Source organism: Pogona vitticeps, chromosome 2, assembly GCF_051106095.1.
Source record: "Pogona vitticeps strain Pit_001003342236 chromosome 2, PviZW2.1, whole genome shotgun sequence".
Lineage (NCBI taxonomy): Eukaryota > Metazoa > Chordata > Lepidosauria > Squamata > Agamidae > Pogona > Pogona vitticeps.
This window is the reverse complement of record NC_135784.1, coordinates 201,519,324-201,546,577: the sequence shown is the minus strand read 5'-3', so window position 1 is coordinate 201,546,577 and position 27,254 is coordinate 201,519,324. Positions and strand designations below refer to the sequence as shown.

General features: G+C 41.6%; 2 protein-coding genes across 4 annotated transcripts in view; one reads left to right on the top strand and one right to left on the bottom strand.

Moving 5' to 3' along the window:
* IDUA (alpha-L-iduronidase) overlaps positions 1–27,254 on the bottom strand; it is a 62,816-nt gene that overhangs the window by 21,919 nt on the left and 13,643 nt on the right. The window contains exons 3-7 of one of the 2 annotated variants that reach the window (XM_020807065.3): positions 7,802–7,884; positions 6,693–6,800; positions 5,725–5,820; positions 4,505–4,707; positions 4,006–4,185 (exon numbers count right to left, since the gene is read on the bottom strand). In XM_020807065.3, the coding sequence (XP_020662724.3) occupies positions 4,006–4,185; positions 4,505–4,707; positions 5,725–5,820; positions 6,693–6,800; positions 7,802–7,884 (670 nt within the window). The remainder of the gene's footprint in view (positions 1–4,005; positions 4,186–4,504; positions 4,708–5,724; positions 5,821–6,692; positions 6,801–7,801; positions 7,885–27,254) is intronic. The other variant, XM_072991935.2, reaches the window with a different exon arrangement.
* The window catches only part of SLC26A1 (solute carrier family 26 member 1), a 42,330-nt gene that overhangs the window by 8,076 nt on the left and 7,000 nt on the right, over positions 1–27,254 (top strand). The window contains exons 2-4 of one of the 2 annotated variants that reach the window (XM_078384821.1): positions 10,119–10,211; positions 15,964–15,997; positions 18,331–18,430. The gene's annotated coding sequence lies outside the window, so the exon portion shown is untranslated. The remainder of the gene's footprint in view (positions 1–10,118; positions 10,212–15,963; positions 15,998–18,330; positions 18,431–27,254) is intronic. The other variant, XM_072991933.2, reaches the window with a different exon arrangement.

Below are 27,254 nucleotides of genomic sequence, written 5' to 3'. Positions count from 1 at the left end.
CCTCTCCAATGTTCAGGTAAGCATCTCTCCAGTTTTAAAGCATTCTGATCTGGCATCAGCAAGGTTATTCCTTCCAACATGGATTGGATGCTACATGAGTGTCTTTATTAAAAAGAATTTGCAGGACTTTGTTGAAGTGGCTAAAATGTAGTTGGAGCACATTCTAATGAAATATCTTTTTTTTAAAAAAGCCATTAATCAATCTTTACCACCTCTCCTACCTGTTCCAGAACAAACAAACAAAATAAAATCTCAAGATCTTTATTCAGAGAGAGAGAGAGAGAGAGAGAGAGGATATGATTCTGTCTACAAGGGTCACAGGCAGCTCATAGAGTACACGTTCAGACAAGAGCAAACTGGCACTGAGAGGGTACTAGCAGCAGTATTTTGAAAGCTTACTAATGCCTGTCACCAGACCTGCTGTAAAAGGGTCTCTCAACTGCAATCAATAAAAACACCACCCCAGCAGAACCAGTCATTCATTCTGAGAATGGCAATGTGAGTCCTTGAATGTTTGATGAAGCCTTCTCTTATCTAAGATACAGCTCAGAAGAATTGTCTGCCTGTCAGAAAGAAGGGTACAGAGAAAGGAACAGGAACCTGCACATGACAAGAGGGAGCAGCTGCGGAGGATGTAAAATCTGAGAGGAATCCTTATGCTGGCCAGCCACTGAAGTGGCATACTAACAGTTTCAGAGGAACCACAGAACAGCAATTTGTTAACGGGGGACAGGAGGCAATGGCAATATGTTTTCAAGAGCTTAAAATGCAAAGAGGTTTAGATCAGATATGGCATGCATATTTACCACAACCTGGGGCATCACTGCCACCTGGGGCTTCAGTAGCCAGAGGCTTCAATTTATTTATTCAATAAATAATAACTTATATAGGAATCTATGTATTACTCTCTCAGGACAGAAAAGAGAGAACGGCTGGTATTCCAGCTGGAGACACCATTTTTCCCCTCAACACCACTGCAGGGCTATTCAAGAGCTACTTTTCCTTGCAAGGAGGAAAAGTCTCATTTCTGGGGTGGAAATCTTCATATGTTTTGTTTCCTTACCATTATATCATAGTTACTGCTGCTTCAAAATATTTATAAACACAAATATGCCTTGCATGTTTTCTTCCAAAGAGAAGCAGACCACACAAGTGTAAATTCAATGTAATTTTCTACAGGGAGATACATTTAAAAATAGCTAAAATGTTTTGGAAAATGACAAATTTATCTATTCAATTTCTGATGCACGCCACACACATATTGAAGAAATTCTACATCCTAAAGGATCAGTGATAATGACATCATACAATGGTAAAAGCATGAAACCCAGAGGCAGGACATTTTCCCCCCAAACCAAGATCTTTTTCCTCCTCACGGTAAGACGATCCCTAAGCAGATATGTGATGGTAATCCAGGAGGGAAAAGTCACCTTACCTGGAACCTTTAATTGTCATTAGTCCATAAGACCCACAAGCTTGGACACCAAAATCCCCTGTGGTGATATTCTGTCCAGGTCTTGGCCTGATTCCCAGTGGCTAAAGAGCTTTAAGTCATTAACTCTATTTACACACCCATTTCTTTAACTAAAAAGATTAATAAATTAGGATGTTTTTTAAGGGATGCTTTCTGTGACAGGCTCATGACTCATTCAACACAGTCCTTCAGTCAGTAGGGCATGGATGGGCAACTGTATTGGTTTAAGGGCACTGGCTCCCTTGTAGCCCTGCAGGCTTCTCTTGCTGTTGTTACTCTTGTTACACTGGTTCTGTTGTGCAGAAGGGTGCCAAAGCATTTTCCCACAACACCACAGAGCCCTACAAGACCTTAAGACATGTCATCTTATTTTTTATTCCATCACTAATGTAAGTGATGTAAAGCTAAAAACAAGATAATATAATATGATTTCTGGGGCCATTTGAGCAACATTGGATTAGACAGAACGATCATTTGGCAGCGGTGTGGGTCGATGTGGGGTCGCAACAAGGGTGCAGGGTTTGCCCTACATAATGATTCACAATGTATTTCATAGCCTAAACTTGCTAAGCAAAAAGTGACAGGGTGGTAGGCCACTATACAGGATAATATTATAAAGGCCTACTTCATGATAACTAAGCAAGGAGCGGCTTGCCCATGCAGGGCAGAGTGGGCAACTTGGGGCATTCTGGATGCTCATAGCTAATCATTATCCTTCAGCCTTGACTATTCTGGATAGGATGCCTGGGAATTGCAGTCCTTAAATACAGTGGGACTTCGACTTATGAACATCCAGATCTATGAACATTTTGATTTATGAACCACTCCGTTCTCAAAATTTTGCTTTGACTTGCGAATGGAGCTTTGACTTATGAACAAAAAACGTGTACTGTTTAAAAGGTGTTCCCTCCCCTTCCCTCCTTTCCAGCTCTTTTTTTTTTTTTTGACCGAAGTTCATCTTAGGTCAAAAGAAGACAAAAGAAAAAAAATTCTCCCCTACTGGTAGAGTACGGATTAACCGGTTTGCATTAGTTCCTATGGGAACTGATGCCTCTACTTGCGAACGGCGCCTCTAGATAAGAACGAAACACAGCCAGAACGGATTAATTGGTTTTCAGTGCATTCCTATGGGGAATTTTGCTTCAACTTACGAACATTTCGACATACAAACAACGTTCCAATACGGATTACGTCCGTAAGTCGAGGTTCCACTGTATCTGGAAAGCCACCATTTGTCTGCCCCAATATACAGTATGAGCTCTGGAAAGTCAACTGCTGTTGCAGCATTGCATGAAAGCAGGAAATTGCATGCTGGAAGCCAATTTGTAACCATCCTGACATGTTGCACGAGTGTTTAATGGAACAAGTTATTAATACTAAATGTAAAATTAAATAATTTAATTTAAAAAGTAATTCTGGGTACATTGGAGGAACTGCACATGTTCAGACTCATTGCCTTACATGAAAAAGCTGCTGGAACAATAATCTTTACACAATAAAATTCCCAGGTATGTAGTTTGGTAAGTAGTTAGGTAGGTAGTTAGGAAGGAAGAAAAGAAGTCAGTCCTGCCATCATCTATATGTTATGATTTCTCCATATGCCTACTGACACTCAAGCACACTACAGGTCTGAGACAACCAGATGAATTTCCTGACAAGATCCTCAGACCACTGCCGGGCCCACATTCTCACACAGTGCTAGCCAGAAACTATGGAAGGGGCAAGCCTCCAAATGGGTGCCTGAGTATACCTTGTGACAGGTGGATCTTTATTTTTGATACATGCACTGATTAACGCTGAACAGAAAGAAAGCTGACTGAGGCAGAACTCGCTTACTCTCCTTTAAGAGGTCAATTAACACCCATCAATCCCTACAATGCTGTTCTTTTCAATGGTGTTTCATTGCTATTGAGAGACAATAACACAAGTGTTGTCTCACTTACAGAACAGGGGTGAGGGGTCCAGACAAGACACTTTCCCATTTGTAATTCCCCTTTGTTGCCTTATGGCACTAATTCCCAACCTTGGGTCCCCAGACATTCTTGAACTACAAGTCCCAGAAGCCCTTCACCACTAGCTGTGCTGACAAGGGCTTCTGGGAGTTGCAGTCCAAGAACGTCTGGGGACCCAAACTTGGGAGCCAATGCCTAATTCTGTTTTACATTCTGACCCCACCCCCCACATATACGCACACTCCTTCAGGTGAAAAAATTGTAATGCTGCAAATATAGTTTGCTTCTGTTAGGTGGTGTACAACTAGTAATGTATGTTGCTGTGATGGAAAGGCAGCAGGGAATCATGAGGCCAGCTATAATTTAATGTCAATTAAGCTCCCGTAAAGAGCGCTGTGCAGATGACAGCATTACCCAGTGAGAATGATACCTGGGATATTGTCAGAGCAAACAGAGAATTGAGCCAAAGAGTTCCAAGTGTTTATTTAATCCTTGCTGTAATCATCCAATGAAAAACTGAAATAGAGAGTGTTGTATATTTCCTAGCAACATCTGATCATCAAGCCTAGCCTTACTTACCTTCACCACCATGGCTGCATAGGTTACATCAGCTCTCCATGGCTGTGGAACCGACCATCCTACCAAGGGATCTGCTTCATCATTGTATACAGGCACGGAGACAAAACTTGGGAAGATCTTCTGGATCTGCCCCATGGCTTCAGTTTCCTGTTCTAGGATGTGAAGTGAGCTCCCAGATCCCTGCGGTAATAAATATTGTTATGACTATTGTTACTGATTAGATCCTTAGCTTGCTCTATCCCCCACTACAGGACTCCCATAGGGACTGCAAAAAGGTACTCTATCCAAAGCATCTGAACACTCTAAAGCCGAATATAGAGATGCTATGACATATGAAAATGGGAATCTCTACAAATTGTGATGGACAGCTTTTTATTACGCATTTTAGTGAATGAAAGCAAATAGATATGGACATTCAACTGGGGACAGGAAATTTTTTACATGTCCTGAGCCATGTCCCTCATGTCTGACTCCTGACCAATCAAAACATGGAGCTGACCTTCTTATGCATAGCAATATAGTCCAGCCGGACACCTGTCTCTCCAGTGAAGAAATTTGTTCCGTTGTAGCAGTGACTCAAGAGGTTCCAGCACATTGGGGACTTGGGGAATGGGTGGAAGGAGTCTCCTGGACCTCCAAATTTCAGGCGAGGGCTAGCTCGTCTTAATCCTTCAGAGCAAGCATCATAGTAGTTGAGAAAACCTAGCAGTCAAATAGAAGAATCATCACAGACTCTGTGCACTTAGACAGCAATGTCTTGAGATGAGATGAAGAAAATGCCTTGCCATTCAAAACATATTAAATATGTTACAATTCAGCAAAATAAGAACTATTGTAAGGGGACCTCTTGAAATCTGTGACTGGATCATGTCTTTTAGATTACACGCTCTGCTTGAGATTCTAGTAGCTGCAATACATTTCTGGCACACACTATTAAAAACACTTTTTAGCCATCCTAACTGCAGATAAATGTACTCATAAAGCAGTAGTAGTATCATTTGCAGTGCCACAAGTTTTTTTCTCTTTTTGCTTTGTTTTCGTTATACACGGTGAACAGACTGGTTGTCATATGAGGTTTTGCTGAGTGGATTCTCCTTCTGCAGGTACATGACTTACTACAACTAGCTGGCAGGCACACTCAGTACTTCTCTGTCAAAAGGCTTGGGAGGTAGGTCTGTCCCCACAAACAATTTCCTAATCTAGGTCAGTTCCTTAGCAGCATACCGAACAGCAAAGGAGATGGGGCTGCTGTGTCCTTCAGTAAGCTGAGCAGGGCCCATAGACACCAATTTACATTCTACTTTATATGCATAGCTGCCAATTCTGTTCTCCTTGGCTTATGAAATATGTCCAAATCTCCTTTTTCAACAAGAAAATAAGTCAAAAGATTCATGGTTTGACAAACAGGCTAAACCAGGAATGGAAATGTTGTCCCTGCCTGAAATTGCTGTAAAATACTTCATTTGTATAATTTACTCAGTCGTATCTCAGTAATATACCTGGAGTAACCTTTGTACCTAAATGGGTAACTTATGTATGTTGACTAAGCTTTTAAGAGCTTGAATGGTAAAGGGACCATCTATGTGACAGAGCAATCATGTTAGGCTTTTATAAGAGCTAAGATGGAACATGTATTTATCTTTTTCCAGCAATCCTGACCTCTCAACTCTTCTTTTTCCACTCTCAGTTAAAAACAGGAAGGATTCAAAAACAGCTTACCGTTAATTGTCATTGACACATTGTCAAAGTCATGGTGATCTGGCTCATTCCAAGTTTCAAAATTCCATTTAGAAACATGTTGTAGTCCATACCGCTCTAGAGGTGAAACTTGTATTAATTATATCTTTATAACATTATACAATACTGTTTCATTTGTCTACAAACAAACATTTCAGCTGAAGGGCTATTGTTCCAAAGGTCTCTTCCAGTGGAACTACAGTGGACCCTTGACTTACAGACGGCTTGACTTACAGACTTTTTGAGTTACAGACTTCTCTGGCCGCAAAATTTAGGTTTGACTTGCAGACTGAGATTTGACTTACAGACCAGAAAAAAACCAAAATGGAACAAAAACGGCCTGTTACGGGATTAATCGGTTTTCAATGCACTGTAGGTCAATGGAGACTTGACTTACAGACTTTTTGACTTGAGAACCACCTTCCAATACGGATTAAGTTCTCAAGTCAAGACCCCACTGTATCTGTCTCTGAGCATGTGTTCGTGCACAACATCAGCCCAAGACAGGAGCACATTCATGGGCAGGCTTCCAAATTTGGCCGAGTCTTGCTCTACAGTCCTCAGAGTCCTACACTTTGGTCCCAATTTGTTGCTGTCAAATCCACTAAGCTCTAACTAGTCTGGGCTAATGTTTATTGCTTATATATTAAAAATCCTTAGTAATGTTTCCAAATTCACCTGATTCCTACCTTATACACTTTATTAGATACAAAGCATTCAAACTGAGGGCCACAGAAGCACAGAATAATAGCATCGAGAGCCAGAAGGGAGCCCAAGAATTGAGTCCAATCACTTGCCAAAGAAGGAAATCTATAGTTCAAACATCCCTGGCAACTGGCCATTCAGCGAGGTTACAGTATGGTTCATTAAGAAGAACAATGGACATTTGGACAAATTAAGTTGTTTTTGTGCCAATATTTAACTAACAAATGCCAACTTTGTTAACTCACCTATGTACCTTCTGGCCAACTGTGTAATCAGGTTCCTCCACTGTACCACCTGGATTTTATCTTCAAAGTCAGTGAAGTAACCTGAAGGACTTCCCATCAATTCGAACCCTTGGTTTAGGACAGCAGACAAAGACACCAAATACTTTTTAGCCTTGTATTAATAGTGTTTTCAGTTCACAAACGGCAACCGTCCTTTAGTCCTGATTTGGGCACCCAAGATCCACATAACCTGCTCTATGTGCCAAAAGGACTAAAGGCAAGTGCAATGTAGAAGGCTAGGTTAGAAGCCTGTTCTTTGACAAGCCAGTCTTCTTTTTCTTTTTCTTCTCCTCCTCCTCCTCTCCCTCTCTCTCGTTTAATGGAGGAATGTCCCCTCACATCAGTCAACAAGTTCAGTCTGAAGTAGTACAGCCCAACACAGCTTTCCCTTAGAAAAAGGTTTCACTCCCTGTGAGAGGTAGAGATGGTTCTTGCCTGTTCTTGAATGTTAACAAGACACTTGTTGATGGCCATATCCTGACTAACTCCTTTACAGTGTTTTTAAGAACAGCATAGGGGAGCCATACCTCTGCAATAAAGCACACACTTTACATGCAGCAAATGCCATCTCTGGATAGACCCATTGCCCCTCCCCGTAACCCCCTCCCCTCCCCAATGGGCTTGCTCAACAACAGCTGCATTCTTCCTGTATACTAGACACACCATATGGCTATCAGGTGTCACATTTTCACAAGCAAGCAAAGCTCACACACTGTCATTTTAAAAGTTGTTCATATAGCCATTCACCTACCAGTGTAAGCTAAACATTTTCCTGGAAATAATAGGCAGCCATTTGGCTGATTTGGGCACATAGATTTTGCTTCTAACATTATTACACAGACTGCAGAAAGCCTAAACATCCATTTGCCCTTGAGACATGACAAAAATTCCCATTAGAGATGGTGAAAGTTTAACTTAAAGTGAATTGTAACACTAGCTTGTTGAATTCCTGTAGCTCTCAATGGGAGCCAGCCACTGAACAGAACTTGAAATAATGTTGACCACTGTACAGAATTCAAAGTATCTGTAGCTAACAATTAAACAGCGGAACTCAGAATGGAGAAATGTACCTGGATGTAGCTTGTTTTCCCAGAGAAGATCCATGAAATTATCCAAATTAGTGAAATTGTAATGAAGTGTTCCATTTGCCACCCTGAAAAAGAAAACATGTTCTATTAGATCAACTGCATTAGATCAACTTCCCATCAGACACCAAGGCTATGAGTTGTTCCATATATGCATATTATTTCCTTAAAGGTGCACCGTATGAGGACAAGCCATGAGACCTCCCAACTCTAGACAGAATCTTTGTGCCACCTACATTACCTTAAACACCATAGTTTTGCAGTAAATCTGTACATATAGCCATGTGCTGAACAATCAAAGATGTATGCACATGTACAAACTGGCCTTAGGGAATGTAGAAGCAGTCACTTAACACACACATACGTCTATGCAAATTGTATGATACTGGTGGACATTAACATACTGTATATCAAATCAGTAGGTTCACTTGCATGAAGTAGTTGAATTGGAAGAGTTAAACACAACATTATTAAAAGATACCACACACATTTTTAGGATGTAATTTAATTTTCTTTGTTCAACAATCTCTTCCTTTCACTATTACATAAACAGCTAATGGATAAACAGGCTGAATGAAAACTTTTCTAGATAACCCAAAATGATGGGAAGGATTCAGTAGCTAGATTACCAGAAAATGACAAATGGGCTTGTAACGCAGAAATATCATGTTCTGCACATTTAGGTTTGGTGTTTCCATCTTTTGTCTGATTTTCGACTGTGTACTACTGAAATATTTATTTGGACTATGGATAAGAACAGGTATAATTAATAGTATTTTTGTGTCCAGTGAATAGAGCAAAGGTGATGGGCCAACTTCACACAAACATTATTCAATATATATATAGAAATGAAATTGTGAAAGGACTTTCAGTGTCATCTTTAGCAATATATATATAAGCCCAAAGAGCATGTGGGGTCGAAACATTCAGCTGGCCAGAAGTAACATATCCTTGTGGGGTAGCTCTCCTGGGTCCTGGAGAATCTACCCTCTGCTTCTGTTATTTGGGACCCTTCTCGCCTGCAGCACTGCTCACTACCGACATATATATCAGCTGCTGTCAGTATCTGGCGAACTAAGGAGAACCATGTGTCAAACAGTGAATATCTGACAGGACAGAAGACAAATGACATTTTTATTCATGCTATCCGTACTGGGCTAGAGTCACACTTGGAGTAGATTCACTAAAATCAGTGGGACAATTTAATCATAAATAAATGTCATTAATTTCAGCTGACTGGCTGTAAGCATATCTGGATCCAAAAGCTTCTTAATAGAATTGAATGATACGTGGAACAAGTTTACAAACTGTATGGGCCAGCTACAGAACATCTTTTTCCATTCAGACTTTGTATGCTACTGAGGAAGGATAAGGCCATACAATAGTGATATACAAGAAGCAGGAGAGAAGGGTCCCAAATAACAGAAGCAGAGGATAGATTCTTCAGGACCCAGGAGAGCTCCCCCACAAGGATATGTTACTTCTGGCCAGCTGAATGTTTCGACCCCTCATGCTCTTTGGGTGAATCCTGGCACCAGTTTAAGAGGCTAATATGCTAGGCAAAGACCATGAACCCTAAAGTTCTAGAAAACCTCCAGAGACTTCTATACAAACATTACTGCTGTACAAAGCAATGCCCAAGTCTTACAGTTGCCAACCATATAGCATTTTCCTGATCTGATCAGTGAACAGTGTTCTGAAGTGCTAGGCTGAAAGAAAGCCCCAGGCTTAGAATAAGAAGTCCTCTGAGCCAATAGGATTGGAAAATACCATGATGGGCAAGGACATAATGGTACTAGCAGTTTTTTACCCACGTTATACTGCAGCCTAACTGATCTGATCCAATCACAACCCAACCAATGTTTAATTTGAAAGCAAGAACGGAAGACAGACACACACAAAAGACCCAAGTCCAGAATGAACAACTTCATTCACCTTTTAGCATTCAAGCATGGCTTTATAAGTAAGTCAGTGTAGCAAAGATCAAAAAACACAGAAAAGGCCTTCAGCATTCATTTGACTCAAAGCTGCAAGGGGAAGGGGAAGCTTCCGATTTAAATTTCTGTCACACATGTGTCCTGTTATTCTCCACCCCTTTAAAAACAAACAGGACTCTCACCACTGAAAACCAATAATATTGCAAATCGCCACTGTGATATCTCCCTATAAATACGCCAGGCACTAAAGATGCAAAACCACAAGCAAACGAAGAGTCTTCAGGCTGACGGAAATGCGGCCTGCCGTTTCCCACTTCTCAGTCAGCCTCGCTCTGTTAGTTGATCCCTTCTGCTTCCTTCGGTAGTGAGCAGTGCTGCAGAAATGAGGCCGAGCGAGAGGCAGGCAAAAAAGAAGAGAGATGCAAACAAAGAATCGTTCGCTTCTCTGCCCGATGGAGGTGAGTATGCCTTCTAAGTCAGCATGAAACGTATTCATTGTGGCTCAGTATTTTAAGGCATCACTTCTAATGCTTTTGAAACAGAGAGACAAGCCAATAAAACAAAGCAGATTGGTTTCCCCCCACCCTGCCTCCCTGGCTTTTTAAGCAGAAAATATCCGTATTGGGAGGATGCTGATCAGGAGCTTCAGGATGTATAATAATCTGAACTGTCACAGGAGGTGCTTCAGGATGTATCATCTGCGCTGTCACAGGAGGTGATGCAGCTGCACACTGCCAGGCTTTGATAGGCAGCAGAGAAAACAAATCTGCTTTCAACCTGAGCATCGTTCTGGTTTTGCTTTTTTACAGCAGACATGCACAAGCTAAATGGATATTACTTGTACTGATTCTGCATATTGACAGATGACTTATCGAATAAATCCTGGTGTTAGATGTAGCATCAGTAAATACCCAGCAGCAATCCTTTTTTTTTCAAGCTCTCCCTGCTGGTTGGCATGGGAATGGATGTTTGGAATTATCTCTGTACCACTTTCCCCTTCATGTAACAGGTGGTAGATAGCTTAACAAACTTCAAACAAGAATGAAAGAGTTAGGTTCTTTCTTTACAGGTTCTCCTTGGACCGAAAAAGAAAGCACTTAATTAGGGTGTCCAAAACTTTGAGAATAATTAATTTTATTTATTTATTTTGTTTATTGAACTTATATACCACCCATCTAGAATGTGTCTACTCTGGGTGGTTTACATAAAACAGAATAATCTTTTAAAGAGGAACTCTTCTACTTTACTATTTGTTATGTGTTAATTTTCTTAGCCATCTAACTTCCCGCTAGATGCACAAAGTAGCTATTGCAGAAGCTGGGGGTGGGAGGTGGGGAGTTAACATGACTTTAAAAACAAAACAAAACTCTGAAGCTTCGAAAGTAGGATTTTTATCAAGAAAACAGGATGATGGGAAGGGGTTAAGAGCTTCCAGTGCCACCATGTTTTGACTGGAATTCAGCTGCATTTAAATAGAAAAGAAAATATCAGAAGATAATCATGATGTTATAGATGTCTGTGATGCTTTTATGTAGAGATCAATACTATACAAATAAGAACACAAACTATAACCACAGTCATAGAAGATAATTTTTATTTATTTATTTATTTATTGTTTTTATACCCCGCCTATCTAGTCATTTCGACCACATAACACAATCATCCTAACTTTGCTAGGCTAATTTAACCACTGTCCTGGTTAAATTATGCTCGGTCTTGATTAAGCCCTAAATGAATACAGTCAATACTAGCTTAGCATTATAAAATGAAAGGAAGAAATGGGAACAAGCTCCCTAAGGTATAACTCAAAGAATTAACTAGCACAGACACACTTCCAAGAAATTGACAGTTTGCTTCCCTCTACAGGTATACAAACATATCTGCTGCCTGGGGCATATATCACACCCTACTCCATGCTGAGTCTCACTCTGCTATACACTCACACTATTTTCCAGTATCCAACACTATGTGGCTCTATAGAAGGTATGACACTGATGCAACTCCTATATTGAGTAGGGAGTTTTGACGGGTACAGGAAGCCATTTCAGCCCCTTGGAAGTTACTGGTGGCTTCACCTCAATACCACCACTTTTCAACACCAAAACATGGCAGTGGAAGTAGTTGAAAAACCTCTGTTCCCCCTTGTTTTAAACAGCACCATGACTCCAGTAGGTACACAAATATCCTTTGTCACAATATGTGTGTGCTTCGTACACACTTTTTTTGACACAAACAATGCAGTTTGAAATGCAAATGGAGCTGTGGAGCCTTGTTGGGCTGCAAGAGGACGCAGGTGGCCCATATTACCCACCCCACTTGATAGAGACAATGTATGATCTTTGAAATTAGTGGTTCCTAAACCTTGGGTAACCCAGATGTTCTTGAACTGCACTTCTCACAAGCCTCTCAAGGTTCGGAACCACTGCGTTAAATAATAGATGCCAGAACCCAATAAGGTTGTTTCTTCGCTGCCTCAAGGCCAGGCTTAGGTTGGTGCAGGGAGTTGCAGGGGGAGGAAGTGGCAGGAAAGGCCCATTGCATGCATGAACAGGTAGCACCATGACACTGGATTTAAACCACAGTACCTCCACACACATCCAATATTCTCTAGCCTGCTTTTCCATTTAAAAAGACACTTCCCAAAGGTGATGTTTAAAGAATAACAAGTATTAATGAATAAGAGCACATCATTCACTGTACACTTACCAACTACTGAATAATCCAAGGTTTGGAAATACTGTACCATTCTTTACAGCTGGCCTGCATTGAACTTATGTTACTGTCTATGATACCGTTTTCTAGATGTACTGAATGTGCAAGCAAGGTAATTTAATGGGCCAGGCAAGGTAATTAGAGGACACATGAAAAACTAAGATACAGTATTTTCAAAGACAAAAGCAGTCTTCATGATTTTGTTGGCTGTCTGTATTTCATTGAATTTGGCATCCTAAGCAGACTCCCTTTGGAGGAAGTGACAGTGAGGCTTCAACAAGGAAGCCTGAATTATAAAAATGTGTTCCAGAGACAAGAAAGAGTATGATTGTGAGTTCATGTCTGTTTCAATATATTTTTCAGAGCTGGTCAAGCGCCTTTTGACTGGTTAAGAAAGATTCACTCAGTTGTTTAATAAATACTTTCAAACAGTCTATGCTTAGCAGTGAATTTTCTGCTGGACTAAATGCCTTTGAGGTCCCTCCCAATAAAGCAATTTCTTGTATTTATATACAGTGTGTATTTATAATTAATCCATGCAGCAAAAATCGTTGCAAAGCGATGTCGTCGGTATGCGAAAATAAAAAGCCCATAGGAATGCATTAAAACCCGTTTAATGCGTTCCTATGGGCTTAAAACTCACCTTAAAGAGAAAATCCTCCATACAGCAGCCATTTTTGCTGCCCGGTAAGCGAGGAATCGGTGCGAAAACACAGCGGGCAGCCATTTTTTTTACCCGGCGGCCATTTTGGAACCGCCAATCAGCTGTTGGAAAATCATCGCTATGCAAAGCGATTTTTCCCTATTTAAAACATCGCAATGCGACCGCTTTTGCGATCGCAAAATCTTCATCGCTATGCGATTTTGTCATTAAACGGGGCACCCATTAAGCGAGGCACCACTCTCTCTGTGTGTGTGTGTGTGTGTGTGTGTGTGTGTCTCTGTGTGTGTGTGTCTGTGTCTGTGTGTGTGTATATATTAATTATTATTATTTGCAAAAAACAAAATACCCTTTAGTTCACCAACAGGCCTGATACCTGTCTTAACTATATATTTTTTCATTTTAAAAACGTTCTTTTCCATTTTATTAACTTTTAAAAATTATTTAATATATGTGAAAGTTAATGAATTCTTAGACTTAGCTTCTAATATACAGTATTTATGTTGCTCCACAATGACCAGGATAGCTTATGAAAGAATTTTTTAAAAAAGAAAAATGCTAAGCACTACAAAAAGCAATGAAATAGCACAGAACAAGATAATAACAATAAAATCAATAGCAAAGTCTCACAGAAGCATCAAATAATTAAAAACGAATTAATAAAATATTCTTTTTTGGCATTTCAACAAAGATCAGCTTTTTGAGACATCCACCTTCTCATCCTGCCAAATGGTAGGGTTGGCACTGGATACAAAGGTATGCTGTATTCTTGGCTCCACAGAGTAATTTGACAATATTTGACCACGGTCAAATAACAAGTGGTTAACTGTCAACATCCTGGGCAGCTTATGCATCAGTGTGCCAACCTAATTCTTGGAAAAACAAATCAAACCAAGCAACTTTTGCACAAGTTAAACAGCCACTGCTAATCAGGTGAAATATTAGTCGAATAAAACGTTAGGAAGAATTGAGCCTAGTACCAGGAACTGACCACTCAACTGATTAGAGGTCAGAAGGAACAAAATGTCAACGCCTCCTATTCTTTCCTCAGAAGGCTTTCAGTAGCAATGTAATACAATATACAACAGCGTTCCTCAAATTTGGGGACTGCACTTATGAGCACTACAGACGGCTCATTGTATTAAACTCTAGCAAGAATGACCAATTGGCAGTCTGCTATCTAGACGGGGATCCCAAATGAATTTTATCTAACCCCTGACAGCTGTCACAAACTTCAATAAGGAGGTGATTAAAAGGCTGCCTACAGTTGACTGGAAATGAAGGAGAAAGGATCTCAGCACTGAAAGGGAGGAGAAACAGGTGCACTTTAGAATAGCCCACCTTGTTTGTGATCTTATGAAACTCTATAAGTACATGGCTCAAAGATAGAACAATTTTACTCTGCAATTATTATTATTTTTTCATTTTTAAAAAATCACAATTATTTGTTTTTTTGTTAATTATACATCAGTTGAGGACGGGTGTGGGTATTGTTGTTTAAATAGGTACAAAAAGAAACGCACACACTTGCAGAGCTTTCACACATTTCAACAGGGCTGTGCAGATGTTACTCCTAAGAAAACGTAGTTCCACCTTAGCAGTCAGCAAGTGGTTGCTCTCATCATAGGGCTGCATGATTGGAAGATTACAGCTACAATCAGACATATGTCTCCTTAAAATTAAGTCCTTTCAAAGTCCAATGGGATGCAGTCTCACTAAGATGCTACGGAATCATAACCAGAAGCATGCAGCAACATAGTCTGGGAGCCATGTTCAAGCATTTGCCACTGTGTTTGGGAAAAGATGAGCCTCAAGAATTTTTTTAACTATATTCCATCAATAATGTAGTGTGCAAAATTATGATACTGAATGAATCTTTTGGCAAGAGATGTGACACCCATTGGGTCACCCAAGAGGGTTAGATAAATTTATTGAAGACCAGTCTGATAGTGGTTAGCAGTTATTATAATGCAACTGAAATGTCATGTTCAGAGTCAAGGCATTTCTGGGTACAAACAATAAAGGAAAGTCTGTATTGAGAACTAGGAGCAGGGCCTTGTAGGAAGCAGGATGCTGGGCTAAATAAAGCTTTGCTCTGATCCGGCAAAACGGCGCTCGTGCGGTGTGCCCACTCTCATCTCTTGTTGAAGGCTAGGCCTCACATTCGTCCAATCTATAGTTAGATGTGCCTCCATCAAAGCTCTGTTGAGGACATCAAAATGGATTCCTAGTTCTCTCTCCCACAGACATATGTACTGTGCATCCATAATCAAGCACCTTTGATCCAAATTGCAAACTCACATGAGTTTTTGATACTATAGCCATGTTGCACTCAAAGGGGCTGCCAGCCCCATCCTAACACCTGGTGGTAAGGGAACATGCTGAGGAACTACAAGTCATTGTTGCTTCTTGGTTCATGCCCATGTGTGTCTAAATGAAGTCTCCATTCCACCTTCAGTGTTCAGAGACTCAGGCACCATTGGTGTTTGCTGAAGAGCTTTGTAAATCCACATCCAACCATATTTCAGACTGTGAGGGGTCAAAATGTCTTTGACAAAAATTGTAACAGTCTAACAATTTCTATGCCAGAGATTAATTACCCCAGTTTGCATGCGAGAAAAACACACTCAGCCTTCCATCCTTCTGAGGTTGCTAAACTGACTACTGCACCCAGTTTGCTGGGGGGGGGGGGAGAAATGTATAGCCTGCATACAGTAATTAAATTGTAAACTACCCAGAGTGCTTTAAGTGCTAAGTGGCAGTACATAAGCAGCAGACTTTATTTAGTATGTTTGCAAATTAAAACATTAATTTTTTTTCTTCCATTATTCCAACAGGCCAAAATGTTAGGCTTTGTAAGGTATTTTCCAGGTAAGTGTGTTTATATTTATTAGCAAGGTTTTTATGATATAATTCTTAACTAACTGTGGTCATGTGGCATCTTATCTCACCCTGTCATATTTCAATATACTTTTTTCTTGTACACTATGCCTCTTCGTATAGCTGCCCTTCAACGAATAACATTTATAAAGGAAGAGTCTTTGTTGTAAAATCATTGTGCTTGCATGGGAAATTACTGTGGCAGTCCTATACTACTGCAATATTTCGCAGCTTTCTCTTCACCTTCTAAAGCTGCAGACTCCTCACTGAAGTATTCTTCTTCAAAGGCATCTGTCATTCTTATATCTCTTCTGTGTAGTTCTTCAGTTTATTATCTCTAACTTCTTTTTATTTTATACTTGCTAGATATGTTCCCCTTCTCAGCGTTCAGCATCCTTAATCTTAGTTTAAATTTCCCTTTGATGTTTGAATCTTTTGTCTTTTTCTGTCCTCTTCTTCATTTTTTTTGCAATGAAAGAATAATTATCTTTGTATATGCAAGCCAATGAAAAGTTGCATATAAGATTCCGATCCTATTTCTGTCACTGTTTACTTCTGCTGTCAATAATAATTTAAGAGTTTCACCAATAATTCACAGAAGCTTCCCCCACCACCGCATTTTTTCTATAGGAATAATTTTCCTCCTCCTCCTCTTCTTTTGCAGTCTTCCCTGATTATACTTTGTATTTGTCTACAGCTCTTACTGTTCATAGTCAACTGAGTTTAATACTGTAATGCAAATCTATTATTTACCTGGTCTTTAAGTACTTCAGGGTTGTTATTTAAATAATGTATATGTATATGTATATGTATATGTATATGTATATGTATATGTATAAATAAGTGTATGTCCCAGACAGACACTTAGCAATTTAAAACACAGAGTATGAAATCCTAGATAAACAACACAGGCAGGCCACGGGTAGAAACCCATTATTTCAACCTAGACTTGGCTAGACCATATGTCAGGAATGAGGAAGTATCTTGTCTGATCTAACTGAATAAGCTCATGGTTTGCTGCTTCACCCTTTTTCATAGAAAGGTGAAATGAACAGTTGTAATGCTGATGAACTAAAAACACACTGCATTACTGGGAGGGGGGGAGCCCTGAGGCAGGAAGTAGTAGACACTTAGGAGCCAGTACATTCAGAGCACTGTGGTTATCACACATGCCATTTTGAAATGTAATAAAACACATCAGACTGTTTTTCTGCATCCCAGAATTTGCTGCACATGATTTATTTTAGTGGCTGAAATCCATTAGTAAGTCACAACTAGACTAGACCACTGAATCAGTGGAAAGTACATAGGTGTTGATTCACCCAATCCCTACTGATTCAATGGGTCTCCTCTAATTGTGATTTCCTAGTGGATTTCAGCCAGTGGTTCCTATATATGTATTTTTGATCTCCCACAGCTCAGCTGTTGCACTGTTCCCCCTTGGTACCTAATTTCCCCACTGACTAGACTACATTTATTTATATTTTTCAGCGGAGTGGATTTTTAGCCATTCACACGTGGTTGTGCTTCACTTATCCAAAATTGCGCCACAAGGATGGCAAATTACCCATTTTGCACTCATCATGAGACTCATCATGAGCCAAAGTGCAAAACGGATTTGTTATCCATAAAACTGGTAATTTTGTTAAGAATTTCAATTTCACCCCTACTACTAACTAGGTGTAATATTTAGCCAGCTACTTACATTGAACCAGCTGAAAGTAGTTCTTCTTTGAAGGAACATCTCCTCCAACTCCTAGAAGAAACACCCAACCTTGCTTCTACTGCCTTGTTCTACCTTACTGGCCATTCACAATATCTCCAAGTAACAGCTGGCTCTTGCTTTCAACATGTGTATGTGTGTGAATTATTGTTTGTTGCCGATGTCTGCAATCTCATTCCCGAAACTGTATATATCAATATTAATTCATACTGTTAAACCCACTGTGTGCATTTTTAAAAAGGAAAGAAAAAGAAATAGCACAGTGGAGTTTTGCTTAAAATAACATGCACTGCCAAATAGAAGCAAGGTGTCTTGAGTCTGCTTGAAGAGGTTATTTGTGCCAGAGAAAGGGTTTTTCGATAAATTATTACACAGGCTATCCTGTAAAAGGTTACTGCTTGTTTAATATTTGCCACTGAAAATGAACAAGTGATCAGCCAAGTTCAAATGGTTTATAGTCCAGTGGGAGGCAAGTGGAAACAGAGGAGTGGTTTGGGCTCTTGCTTTGTGGTCCCTTGCTTTTGCGCGTCAGTGTTTACCTAGCATGGTCTATTGTTTTATTATGGCACCACCCACAAGGATTAAACCACTTCTATCTTAGCTCTTAGCACTGCTCTGCCTGGATGTCCTCAGCTGCCGACAGTGTGGAATTCAGGTGGGATCCTCTGCTGGTACCACGGGAATCATGCAGGACAAAATAGGTAAGAAATGTGGATTTTTCTATCGGATTATTTATAAGTGAATTATGGGCCCCACCATGTCTCAAGAACTGATTCCTATCTCCACAGTTCTTTACAAGATAGGTAGGTCAGCTGTTCTCAGAAAGTGTATTATACTGAAACAATAGTTCTCTGATTAAGGATGCAACGACACCGTGAAGAAAATGCAAAGAGATCTGCTGTGAAGCCACACACAGGAAGCCAGGTTTCTCAGGTGAATTTGCTTCAGCCAACCAGACAGGGGTCAACAGAGAGGAGGAAATAAAACTTATTTGCAGCTTGTTAACCATTTGAACCCTCTCATCCCCACACCTGGTGTCCGGGTCCTCTTGTTTCCTTTCTTTGCTTCCCTGCCTGTCCTGTTCTGCTTTTTTTCCTTTTCCTTTTAAAAGCTTTCGATCTTAGTATACCTAGCTAGGTGACCAAAGGGGGAAGGAAGGCAAGGAATCAGCAAGAGGCAGGAGGATGTTTTTAATTCAGCCTTTTCCCAGCCTGTTCAAGTAGCTCTGCTCTGGCTGTCCAGATTTGCAGGATGCACTGTTAGAGCAGAGCTACCTTAAAACCTCCTCATTTTTCTCTGCTGATTCTTCCTCTTCCCCCCCCCCCTTGGTTATTTTATTTATTTATTTACCTAGCTGCCCTAGCACTAAGTTAGCAAGCATTTAACAGAAAAGAAGGAAAAAGGGAAGGGAAGATGAAAGCAGACCCAGACACCTTTGGGGAGAAGAGGATTATTTATTAATATTTATTTATTATTTAAAATTGGATTCAGCCAATTTTCCTATTGCCCTGCATCTCTCACTGCTGCTGTAGCCAGCTCAAATGGCTGCAAACTCTTCCATATTGGCTCAAGCAATCAGCACCTAAACTGATGCAAATACATTTGATTAACAAAGTAGAAGCCCAAGTGGAAGAGGAAAAAAGTACGTGTTGGAGAGGGAAAACCCCAGGGTGATTTGCATTGACTTTCACATTGTGTATCCCAGTGGTACTTAACCTTGGGCTAGTCAGGTGTTTTTGAACTGCAACTCCCAGAAACCCCAGCTAGCACAGCTGATGGTGAAGGCTTCTGGGAGTTGCAGTCCAAAAACACCTGAGTAACCCAAGGTTAAGAACCACTTGTGTAACCAATGGAAAATAGTGCAAATCCAACTGTTCTGAAGCATTTCCTGCATTATTTGTAAAAGTATTTGCTCCTTAAGTCATCCTTGATTGGATCCAGGGTGGATAAAAATCAATGACTTTTTTAAAAAAATCAAATTGATTTAAATCATGATTTACATTATAAAAATATAATGTAAATATAAAATATAAAAATCCAATTTTTAAAAGTTTAAATGAAGATTTAAATAGTTATTTAAATCAGTTAGATTTAATTCAGATCCATCCTAATTGGAACCCATGACTTCCCAACCAAAATATTTTCTGAACCCACTAGGCTGTTTTTAAAATGCAGGACATTTCTCTTTAATAAGGTACATATTTTCTCTTTACAAGACACCTTTCAGTGATGTCCTGTCTTTGAGATGAAGGACAAGTATGAAAATGAATCTTGATAGCAGCAATAATGCGGAACATTCAATCTCATGAATATCTTAAATATGTTCTCCTACTGATCCAAACTTGCACATCAAGTATATTATTATTAAGAAAACAACCCAGTGCTCTTTTACCATAAAAGGTTTACTGGGGACAAATAGTAGGGACTTTTTAGTTTGTTGTTGTTTAGTTGTGTCCGACTCTTTGTGGCCCCATGGACCAAAGCATGCCAGGCACTCTTGTCTTCCACTGCTTCCTGGAGTTGGGTCAAATTCATGTTGGTAGCTTCGATGACACTGTCCAGCCATCTCATCCTTTGTCATCCTTCTCCTCTTGCTATTTGCAACATTAGGCTCCTTTCCAGGCAGTATTCTCTTCTCATGAGATGGCCAAATTATTGGAACCTCAGCTTTAGGATCTGTCCGTCCAGTGAACACCCGGGATTGATTTCCTTCAAAATGGATAGGTTTGTTCTCTTTGCAGTCCAGGGGACTGCAAAGAGAACAAACTGAGGACAAATAGTGGGGACTTTTTAAGATTGTAAAACAACCCTCCCCCATGAAGTGTATTTGCCTCAATGAGCCTTTATATAATTATATAGAGCCCACTTACAGAGCCAAATTTGCGGCCATTCATGACCTGCAGGTTTCTAAAACTGTTGTTGTGGCTTCATTTGTATTTTATTATTATTTCTACTAAGAGACGTAGTCATTTAGAACAGCTGTATAATTATCAGTTTGATGTTTGTGTGTTTCATGTGGTTTATAATCTTGGACTTGAAAGCCACTTTCCACTTCTGGAAGGCAGGAAAGACATCTTTTGAATAAATACTATTTTCCAATATCACCAGTGGATGTTGAGGCTATGATGACACTTTTTTTCCTAAAGCATTAGTGAGTGCATGGGTAAGATGAGATTCAGAACCAGATCCTGTCTGAGCAGCCACTCAAAACTAACTCTTATGCCTATTCTCATGGCTTCATCATGTGCCCAAAAATGAAACCAGTTAAAGCAAAGCAAAGTGTGCTGCTTATATACCAACCCATAGCACTTAAAGCACTCTCTGGGTGGTTTACAATTTAATTATGCAGGTTACATATTTCCTCACCAGTGAGTTGGTGACTCCGTTTACTGACCTCAGAAAGATGGAAGGCTGATTCCTCCTTGAGTCAGCTATCTGGGACTGAACCCGGGTCATGAGCAGAGTTTTGCCTGCAGCGCTGCAGTTTAACCACTGTGCCACAAGATTCCAGCTAATCCTAGCTTCACATTTAAAGGATAACCAAAAGCTACTATGTGAGGATAAAATGTTCAAACTAAACATTTTGCTGCAAATAGGGTATTGGGAAAAGGTGTTTTGCTACATCGTTCATTATGTGCAGACAGATAACAGTGTCAGTGTAACGAAACAGTTAATACTCCAGTCATTACCTTTAAAGCAGAAGTTTAAGATAATGCAACAAAATCAATACTATGTGACATTAAAGGTAAAGGTTCCCCTTGACATTTAGTCCAGTTGTGTCCGACTCTAGGGAGCGGTGCTCATCTCCGTTTCCAAGCTGTAGAGCCCGTGTTTGTCCGTAGACAATTTCTGTGGTCACGTGGCCTGCGTGAGTAGACACGGAACGCCATTACCTTCCCACCGTGGTGATACCTATTTATCTACTCACATTTTACATGCTTGCAAACTGCTAGGTTGGCATGAGCTGGGACAAGCAACGAGAGCTCATTCCGTCACGTGGATTCAATCTTACGACTGCTGGCCTTCCGACCTTGCAGCACAGAGGCTTCTGTGGTTTAACCCACAGCGCCACCACGTCCCTTCCTTTAATGTCCCTTTAATGTGACATTAAACAACCTCAATTTTGCTGAGGCTCTCAAAAATCTGATCCTGATTTACTGCTTCTGTTAAACCAGCTATGCAGTCCAGATGCATTACGAGCCTTGTGCTGCTTTTAAAAATTTCCAAATTATATTTGTTGAAATGATTTCCCTGTCAGGGCCCTGTTCTGTGACTCATATCCTCATGTATTGAGAAGGAAGTCCTGTGGAGCTCAGTGGAGCGAACTGTCAAAGAAATATAGACAATCTTACTTTCCTCGTGACACAGACTGCTGTTCAACAACAATTAAACTGGGAGTCCATTTTAAAAGTTTCAACTCAGAAAAGACTGATCTATTCGACACCCTTTGAAAATGTATGTGAGCAGTTCTCATGACCCTTAAAAAAAGGAGAGAGCCAAACTTATTTCAGAATTCTGCTGCTGCAGAAAAATTAGATGTCTCCTAAGGCATAGTGCTGGCTGGATAGCTCAGTGAGTTAGGTCTCTGGCCATGGAGCCAAAGATTGGGAGTTCGATTCTCCACTGTGCCTCCTGGGAGAAGAGCTGTGTGGCCTTGGGCACAACAGTCCCAGGATGCCTCCAGAAGGGAATGGTAACCCACTTCTGAGTACTCACTATCTAGAAAACCCCAAAAAGGATTGCCATAAGTCAGAACGGACTTGACAGCACATGATGATGATGATGATGATGATGATGATGATGATGATGATGATGATGATGATGATGATGATGATGATGATGATGATTAAGACAGAGCAATACCTTGATTTGGTGTCAATGTTGCCCTACCAGAGTTTGTCAGGTAAGTTTATTTGATCTGTTTTCTTCCTTTCAAGTGCTCTGCCATGGATGCTAATGGAAATTAAACTGTAAGGCTGCACCCCAAACAGGACCTAACCTTGTCCTTTTCCCTTCTGTGGAAATATTTCAGAATTACGGGTAGTTATCTAATAGAGAGATTTAAGTGACAGGTGTTACATAACAGCACTGATGTTACCTGTCTGTCATGGGTTTGGAGGGAAAGTTCCATCCTATGGGGAGTGGAAGGCGGGACATCAGGAGGAGGGGCTGTACTGTATAAATATGTGATGCCTGTGTGGTGAAGAGGAGATGCTGAGACAGACACTGAGAGACACTGGGAGGGACGAAGCAGCAGCTGGGGAAGAAGAAGCTGTTGTGGGAGTCTGTGTGTCTGACAGGGTACTACTGTGTGTCAGAGTACCAGCCTGAAAGGTTCAGGGGTCTGTTGGTTAGCCAGAACTGATGGGTTCAGGGTCTGTGCTTTAAGTTAAAGGTTCTAGGTGAACCAAACTGTATGCTTGTGTGTGTGAGAATAAGCCACGTTACTTTATTTTATTCACCTGATTGTTTTATTTACCCTGTTTGTATTTAAAATAAACCTTATTCTTTTGTTGTTTAAAAATCCATCCCTGGTCTGTGTGACTTATTATAGGGAATGGTTGGTGGCAGCTTAGTAACTGTGTGATAGATCCCAGTAGGTCTGGGTTTGTCACATTGATTGGTGTCCAGCGTGTGGGATACGACTGGTCCAGTTGTCCAGCGGTCCAGCAAAGCCTTGGCAAGTGTGCCCAGAGCAAGGGGGGTCTAGTCAGGGACAGTCTGAGGCGCGTAGGTAATCTTCTAGGTGTACCTCACGGGGAGGTGCGCTAGTAGAAGAACGTGCCAACTGGGGAGACTTAGATTAAGGTGCTCTGAGGCAGCCTAGTTTTGGCGGGAAAAGCTGAGGAAAAACTGCGTAGCAACAGCGAGCTAGCTTGCCAGCTGAGAGGCCCAGCAGAGGGGGGTAGGCTCTGACTCGATACTGTTGCAACTTTAGTGCTGAAGAACAGCAGCAATCTCTAGGGAGAGCTGGTTCTGAGGTAAAAGGAAAAAAGTGGTCGTTTTATTTTGAGGCTTGACTTTTTAAAGCAGCCTGTTCTGAGGGGGGGTATGCCCTTGACTCGAAGCCAAGTAGCAGACATGAGTGAGGTGAAAGACCCCCAGATTGACCAAGGTTCTGAGGATGAATTTGGCTCAGTGCAAGGTGACAGCACAGGAGAGCAGGACCCAGAACTCAGAAAAATACTCCTAGCCCAACAGCATGAACTGAGGGTGAGGGAAATGGAGGAAAGATTAGAGAGAGAAAGAAGAGAGGAAAGGGAGAAACAGAGACAATTTGAATTGGCATTGGAGAGAGAGAAAATGGCGTTTGAATTAAGAAAACTGGAACTGATGAACCAGAACAATAATAATAATAGGGATTCTGAGGGAGGCCAATTGTCTAAGGCTGACCTGAAGAAATTCCCTGTGTACCACAAGGGAGATTGTCCTGAGGTGTTCTTTTCCTTAGTGGAAAGAGCGTTTGTGGACTTCTCAGTAAGGGAAACTGAGAAGATGACCATCATGCGGTCTTTAATCAGTGGTAGCCTGGCTGAGGTTTATGCCGAGATGCCTGAGGAATTGATGAAAGATTTTGCAGAGTTTAAAAAACTGGTGTTTGCCAGACATGGGATAAATGCAGAGCAGCTGAGACAAAGATTCAGGTCCCTCACCAAGAAACCAGAACAGACTTTTACCCAAGTGGGGGCCCAATTGGTGAGGCTGCTTGAGAAATGGCTATCGCAGGAGGGAATAGAGACCTATGAGCAGCTTAAAGACTTGATAGCCCTGGAACAGTTCTATTCAGTCCTGCAGGGGGAATTGAAATTCCAGGTGAGGGAAAGGAAACCGAAATCTGTGGCAGCAGCCGCAGAAATCGCGGATTTTATCTCCCAAATAAGAAAGCCCTTGGGTGAGGGGAAATCTGTAGGTAAACCCAAAGAAACCTACAGCAAGTACTCTCAGGGACCAGGGAAAAGCCAGCAAGGGGGAGGGGCCCATGGTGAAGGGAAGCCCTCAGGCATGAAACCAAGCCCTCAGAATTTGGAGGGAAAACCGAAACAAGAGGAGAGAGAATCCAAATACACTAGAAAATGTTATTTCTGTCAGGGAAAGGGTCATCTAATCTCAGAGTGTGAAAAATTAAAGCAGCTAAAAGGAATGGTGCCTCAGAATTCTAGTGGGACCAAGCCAAAAGCTGTGTTCTGTGTCCAGAAAGAGCAAGGCTCAGTGTCACAGAGGGAGCCTGTTGCCATGGCTACTCAGTCTGGGACAGCTGCCTCTGCTGATCAGGCTGAGGAAAATGGTCCTCTTCTGGAGGTAAAGCGCTGCTTGCTGATAAAAACAGATTCTCAGTTGTTTGAGACAGCAGGGGTGGACGTAGGAATACTTGACCGTCAGTATAGGGGGCTGCGGGACACTTGTTCCCAAGTAACCCTATGCCATCCAGATATCATCCCTAGGGAGTTTATAATCCCAAATGAGAGCATGAAGGTGGCAGGGATTGAGGGGCAGATAATCTCTCTGCCAGTAGCAGAGGTACCTGTCAACTTTCAAGGCTGGAGGGGAGATTGGCGGATAGCGATTTCATCGACTCTGCCAGCAGCCGTGCTCGTGGGAAATGACCTGGCTGAACATGTGAAACGGGTGCTAGTGATTACACGCTCACAAGCCACCACAGGGACAGTTCAGGGGGGTAATGATGAGCCAGAGACGGAAGCAGGTGGGGGGAGTTCAGAAGCTGTGGGGGAAACCTTAACCACAGACAGCAGATTTGGACAGGAGCAAAAGGCAGACGCCACTCTCCAAAAGTGTTTTGAACAGGTGACTGACGCCCAGCTAACACCTGAAACCCCAGTGAGATTTCTGGAGAAAAAGGGGATTTTATATAGAGAGACCCTGAGGAATATCTCAAAAGGGGGAGATGGGATCAGAAGTCAGCTAGTGGTACCTGAAAAGTATCGCCCCATGATCTTACAAAGGGGTCACTCTGACATGTTTGCTGCACACTTAGGGGTGAAAGGGCCCCTTGATTTGATCAAACAAAATTGGGAGCAGATCACCCAGGATGACCCACAAGACGTTGTGACTTACATAGACACCTTGATGAATGACCTAAGGAGAAATCTAGAGCTGGCAGCAGAAAACCTGCAAGCGCAGAAGGTCAAACAGAAAACATGGTATGACCGCAAAGCTAGAGAGAGGCACTTTGACCCAGGGGAGGAAGTGCTTTGGCTTAGGCCCTGCAGAGAGAATAAACTGCAGCTCAAATGGGCAGGACCATATAGGGTCATTTCCAAGTTGTCAGACCTGAACTACCTAATAGAGCAGGAGGAGAACCAAGCAAGGAGGGTGGTTCATGTGAATGCCCTAAAACCCTACTACAGAGGGGAACAGAGGGTTTTATTCGCGATAAAAGCAGCTGAGAGTGAGGAAGCGGAATTACCCTTCTGGGAGGGTAGAGGGGAAGTAAAATACAACCCAGAGGAGGTAAAGATCAGTCCTGCACTCAACCAAGACCAGCAGCAAGAACTAAAAATGCTGCTTAGTAAATATCAGCAGGTGTTTTCCAACAAGCCGGGGATAGTGAAGGGAGTGATGCATCGGATCCACACAGGGGATGCACCCCCGCAGGCAGTATCCCCATACCGAGTAACGGGACCCTATAGGGACAAGGTGCGGAAGGAGCTGGACGAGATGCTGAGGGAGAACATAATCGTCCCCTCTTCTAGTCCTTGGTCCTCTCCGATAGTCCTTGTGGACAAGCCTGATGGGAGCATTAGGTTTTGTGTCGATTACAGGAAATTAAACCGTGTAACCACTCCTGATGCCTACCCAATGCCCAGGCTAGACAACCTGATTGAAACCATAGGGGGTTGTCGGTTCATCTCATCATTGGACCTGGTAAAGGGATATTGGCAATTAAGAATTGATCCCAGGGATCAAGAAAAAACTGCCTTTTGCAGCCCTTTTGGTCTCTATGAGTTTCGAGTCCTGAGCTTTGGTCTCAGAAATGCACCAGCCACATTCCAAAGGCTGATGGACCAGACCTTGGCAGGGCTCAGTGACTTTACAGTGGCCTACATTGACGACATAGGGATCTTCAGTAATACCTGGGAAGATCACCTGATACACCTGGAGTTAGTGCTGCAGAGGTTAAGTGCAGCAGGGCTAACGGTAAAGGCCAGCAAGTGTCAGCTGGGTAGCCCAGAAATAAAATACTTGGGTCACATGGTAGGGGGAGGAGTGATAAAACCCCTGGAGGCCAAAATAGAAGCTGTTCGTGATTGGCCTAGACCCAACACCAAGAAAAAGGTCAAATCATTTCTTGGGTTGGTGGGCTACTACAGGAAGTTCATCCCGAGGTTTAGCGAGATTGCGGCTCCGCTGACCGATCTGACGAGGAAGACGGCTGATGACCGCATCCCGTGGACCAGCGACTGTGAGGCGGCGTTCCAGAGGTTGAAGCAGGCGCTAATCAACTATCCTGTCCTGCGTGCTCCAGACTTCGACCGGGAGTTCATCATCTACACCGATGCGTCTAAC